General features: G+C 38.9%; 1 protein-coding gene across 1 annotated transcript in view; it reads left to right on the forward strand.

Moving 5' to 3' along the window:
- The first annotated feature begins 1,014 nt into the window (after nt 1-1,014).
- Nucleotides 1,015-5,715, forward strand: part of LANCL3 (LanC like 3) — an 18,396-nt gene continuing 13,695 nt past the window's right edge. Inside the window, exons 1-2 of the mRNA XM_023765146.1 lie at nt 1,015-1,101; nt 3,602-3,725. Coding sequence (XP_023620914.1) covers nt 1,015-1,101; nt 3,602-3,725 — 211 coding nt within the window. The remainder of the gene's footprint in view (nt 1,102-3,601; nt 3,726-5,715) is intronic.

Below are 5,715 nucleotides of genomic sequence, written 5' to 3' on the forward strand. Positions count from 1 at the left end.
TTTATTAGTATAGATATGCATAGCCCATGGACACAAGCAATAGTGTGGTGAGGAGCTGAGAGGGGATAGGGACTGGGAGGGTGGGGTAAAGGGGGGTAAATGGGAGACATTTCTAATACTATAAACAATAAAAACATATATTACATTTTTTATTTAAAGAACCAAATCCATCTAAGATATCAACACATGCACAGGCCTTAAGTGCTCCACATTCAGGAAAGGGGATTTGGGTTTGTTTTGAGAAAGGCTTATGAGCAGGGAACCCCTCTCTGCCATCCCCAGTCACTTTTTCCCCACTGGCATTCACATTTCCTCATTCCCAGGGCCTCAGATTGTTTCAAACACACAGAGGCCATCTTCTTGGAGATAAAGTGTGTGTGCTCACACGTGATTCTATATGCTGGGAGCAGGAAATGGAGGAGTGTCTGGCAAAGCAGACAAATGAGAGAACAAGAGCAGGCCCCTCCCCTCTCATTTCATCTCCTTTCTTTTTTATTGTTTTCTTGTTTGGGAGAGTAGAGCACTCTCTTCCTCAATGTTCCCCTCCACACATTTAATGAGCACTATTTTCACTCTTTTTATTTACTGACCAGTAACCCCAAGGGTAGGTCTTGTCTGTTCCCAGAGATAAAGTTTTATCATGCTGAACAAGCACCATTCTCTTTGTTTTTCACAGTGTTTCAGAGAGATAAGAGGAAACCACCCAGAAATGATGCATGATTGGGGAGGTTTTGAAATATAAATTCATTCTCTATTCTGAGCTGTGGATTAGGAATGGGAAGAATGGGAGACTGTACCACATATAATGTAAGTCAATTTTGTTTTCTGAGTTGAAAACAAGCAGGTGAACACACAGAGAGAGAGAAAGATGAATAAATGTTCAACTGAGAAACAAATAAGCCAGTTTTCAATTATTGGCACAGGAGTCAAATGGGGAGAATTTTAGTAATTCAAATGAGAACATACCCCAAAAATTCAGTGACCTTTTCCTATCACAAAAACTCCCTCTTTCACATGGTTTCAAGACTAATATTGGCAGATAGGACCAAAGTTCAGTTGAAGAGCCAGATATATTCCCAGGAAAATATGGGATATGACCAGGTTAGACTCCTATTAAGTTTATGTCCTTCAGGGTTTAGCAGGTTTCTGTGAGTGAGCCAGGATGGAGAGGTTGATATGAGACTGGTGATGCCAGATATTAAGTTGAGTAAGACTAAACCTAAGATCAGTTGGTACTGATAAAGGCCTAAAGAGTAAGATGTTTTTTTAATAGCAAATGGAAAATTTTAGTAGTAATTTGAAAAAGATGCAGAGTAGGAAATAATTTAGGAGAAATTTTGTTTTTCAGTTAAGAATAGATCTGAGATTGAACCCTGAAATGATACTAGGAATGCATGGGAAGGTAGGGTGTTTGGGAATTTTTGGCAGAAAGGAGGAGTAAAGCCAAGAGACAAAATTTGTAGCTAAGAAAAGGAAAATTTAAGGAAAGAAAACCACAACAAAATTGTTTCTGAGCAGCCAGTTGGAAACCAAGCAGACAGTAAAATTCTAGTCAAGCTGAGTAGTGCTTCATTGTCTGCATGCTATACTCTGCATTACTGTTTCTCTCCATCCCTAGGCTCATGAACTTTAATTGCTCTATTTTTTCTCTCCAGTGCTGATTAGTATGTTCTCTGTAAGGAAAAAATATGTCCTAGGCTTTCTAGTATTTCCCCCACAATACCTAGCACAGGGCCTTACTGGAATAGTAGCTCAGTAAATGTTAATTGGCAGAATTAATTAATGAACAGCTTTCACTTTATATAATTACTTTTCCAAATTAAATACTAGATTTCAGTATGCCCAAACCTAGATTATATTTTACCCTTCTAATGTTGGGTAAATCAGAGGAGAAAGTTATGAATTAAGAAGTCATTAGTATTTCATTTCAAAAGGAATTAGTGAGTCAAATGGCAGAAAGCAGGTAGGAAAATAAAATTTGATGTCTTAGGAGAGAGGTAAAAAATCCAAGACACTTTTTTTTCCTTGATCCCAGATTCAATCAATCAGGCCAAGGCCAAACTTTAAAATTTAGGTAGTGTGTGTATGTGTGTGTGTGTGTGTGTGTGTGTGTGTGTGTGTGTGTGTTTACTCTGACTGGTACTTTTCTTGTGCAGGTCTGCCTTTTGGAAAGATTGACTTTATGAAAGCAGAGGTCTTGTCTATTTTGTTCACTGTTGTATCTCCAGCATCTAGAGTAGGCTTTCCTGCCATATAGTACTGGTTTAAGAAATAACTGTAGAAGGAAAGGAAAGAGGGATGGACTGATGAGGTTAGAGAGGGAATAAAGGAAAGAGGGGAGGGAGGGTTCTGCCTTTCATGCCAGTAAACATGGCACTTACTCGTCAGTTACCAAAGACCCTTCTCAGTTTCTGTGTTAGGAAACAAGGATACCAAAATGATGAGATGCCATAATCTTTGCCCTCAAATAACTGATTGTTTAGTAGAGAGAGATATAATACGCCAGGTGGTAAGTGCTACACCAAAGAGTTTTGGTGATACAGGATTTTGCTAAAGGGAGCATCTGATGTGCCCAGAGGAAGAGTGGGAGACAGAAAACATTGCAAACCTGAGTATCTATAATTATAAAAGCATAATATGCAAATCAACCAAATGGCCAAATAGCAGAACGACGTTCCAGATGACCACACTATGACACGCATTGGCGCCAGGTCAGCCAAGGCGGGTATGATGCAATTGGTCGGGGGGGCCCCGCCATTGCCCCATGATCACCTGACAGAGGAAGGCCCAGGCCACCAGCCAGCAGGGCGATCAATTGGGGGGCTCCGATTGCCCCAAAGAGGGAGGCCCAGGCCACCCTCTACAGGGCGATCAATTGTGGGGGGGCTCCGTGGAATCACAGAACCAGTGGTGTGTGGTGGTGGATGCGGGCAGCACCAGGCCAAAGTGGGTGTGAGTGAGGGACAGGGCCACGAAGCTGTGAAGCCGGCAGCAGGGAAGGAAGTCCTACCCTTGCATGAATTTCATGCATTGGGCCTCTAGTAATCCTAATAAACTCACTGGTGCTTTGTAGGCTTAAGAACATTTTAATCTCTATAGTCCTAAAAATGTGGTTAGATTGAATAAAATAATAACAACTGCAAATCATTGCATTTTAGCTATAATTGACTCAGAATCATTTTGATATTAAAAGTTATTTTGCTTTGGTACTTATTGGACTTTGGTTTCATTCAGGAATGCCAAAGGCCACAAGTGAGTCTGTCATACAGCAGCTTATCATAGAATTGTGGCTTTATGAGCACTGTCTAAATGACACAAATTGAAGGCCCATTGTCTGGACCAGACCTGCACCATGCACCAGAAGTAAAAGCACAATCGATTAGGACCAGTCTTTGTTCTTTTCTGAGCAAATTTTCTGAAGAGGGTAGATAAATGACAAGGAGAGAATCAGTGGTTAAAAAAAAAGTTATGATTGGCAAAGCTTATATACACCTAGGAAAAGATATTTGGGGATATGTTCATTGATTTTTAAGCAAGAGAATCCGGTGTCTAAGGAAAAAAGATCCTGATTTGACTTTTGCTTCTTGATTTCCTTACACAGGTGCTGACTCCAGCACAGATCAAATCAATTTGCCAAGCAATTCTTGACTCCGGAAAGCAATATGCCATGAAAAAGAGGAAACCATTCCCTCTGATGTATTCTTACTATGGATCTGAATACTTGGGTGAGTCAAGGTGCTGGCAAAAGATGGAGTCTCTAATATCAGCATTGACTAAATACTGGAAGGTCTGTTTTTGAGATAGCTCATCATTACTCATTTAAGTAGAAATATATTAAAATGTCATTAAAAACAAATAGTGATCAATTTAATATTTGTTTCCACAGTCTACCTGATGCAAACATAGCTATTTTAACAATTACTTTCCTTATTCTAAATTGTGAGTTCATTGGCCTAAGTTTGCTGAGTTTGTGAATAGTTCACACACCTATTGCAAATAGTGCCTCTACACAGGGAAATAGGTTTCAGCCATTAACATTCTCAAGTTTTAATATTAGTTGATTAATAAAAGACTGCTGAATAACAATGGTGACTTTTGAGCTATGAGGCATGTAACTGAAAATTAGTTACTCCCCTTACCCCTGAGCATGACTTGGAAGGCTCTTTGTAGATCACCTGTCTCCTTCTCCAAACTCAGACTTTATCTCTCCCCCTTGCTGGTTCTGTCCAGCATAATCTACTATAAGCAAAATGTTCTCATGTCTTAACCTTTGTGCCTGCTTCTTTTGCCTAGAATGTCTGACTTCCTCTAACCCCTTCATCTATCTGTAATACTTATACCCAGACTTCAAGACTCTATTCAAACATCATTAGATCTGTTGAGAAACTTTGTGCTTTGGGGAAATGGGTTTATTGAACCCTCTCTAGATAAATGTTCACCAGTTCAGGTTTTGCTCTGAAACAAAATTGGCTCGTATCACATTACCCTGCCACATTTCTATTGGAGCCCTTATCACATTAGACTGTATAATTAGTGGCTTACCTGTCCAACTGCCTTAATGGGCTCTGTGCACCTACAGGATAAGGCCTTTCGCTTATCTTTGTGATCTCTGGACCTTTACCAAGAGCTTGTACAAAATGAGGTTACCCAAATGAATGAATAAATGACTGATAAACAATGAGCTTATAGATCAGCAGTTCTCTGAGAGTTTTCTAAAAGAATCTTTAAGTTCCTGTCTAACTTTCCTTAGAATCAGATCTTGAGACAAGATGTAAATGGTTTAATTGGGAAGTGATCAGAGAAAGTGTTGGTAGAAGAATGAGGCAGTAAGACAGGGTAGACAAATAAGTTAAGTGAGTATGTAGTAATGAGCAATTGTGGACAACTGAGGCTCAATGCCACTGGGGATTCTTAGAGATTTTATAGAACATGCATCAGAATTGTCCCAGCCAAAGCTGGGGTATTCATCCACCAACTCCCTACTTTGATCAATAAAGAAGGGATTTAGTCTGTTTTGTTCACTGATCTATATTCATTCAGCCACTAAACAGTATCTGGCACTTAGTAGCAATTCAGATAATAATGAGTATGAGACCTGGGCTGCCATGGCAATTAATTATTATGTTTTTAATGAATAATAAATGAATGAATGAATGAATGTTTAGGATACCAAGAACAAATTATTTTCAAGCACGTTAAGAGCATTTTCATAAACGCTATCAATATGTTAATTACAATTTAAAAAATATTTTCTCTAAAATGGGTTGATTACTAAACTTTTGTTTTATTTATTTATTTATTTATTTATTTATTTATTTATTTATTTATTATTTTGTTAATACTCATCTAAGGATATTTTTCCATTGATTTTTAGAGAGAGTGGAAGGGAGGGGGAGAGACAGAGAGAGAAATATGTATGTGAGAGAGACACATCGATTGGTTGCAGGGCCAGAGATCAAGCCTACAACCAAGGAAAGTGTCCTGGACTGGAATCGGACCCAGAAATTCTCAGTCCTCGGGCAACACTCTATCCACAGTCCAAACCAGGTAGGGCTGAACTGTTTTTTTAAAGAATAAATAATACATATTTTAGGTTTTTTGGGCCCTATGGTCTCTTTCACAAATACAACTCCGCCATTGTAGCACAAAAGCTGCCATAGACAATAGATCAATGAATGAGCATGGTGTGTTTCAATAAAACTTTACTTGAGCAAT

The sequence above is a fragment of the Myotis lucifugus genome, unplaced genomic scaffold, assembly GCF_000147115.1.
Source record: "Myotis lucifugus unplaced genomic scaffold, Myoluc2.0 scaffold_4, whole genome shotgun sequence".
Classification (NCBI taxonomy): domain Eukaryota; kingdom Metazoa; phylum Chordata; class Mammalia; order Chiroptera; family Vespertilionidae; genus Myotis; species Myotis lucifugus.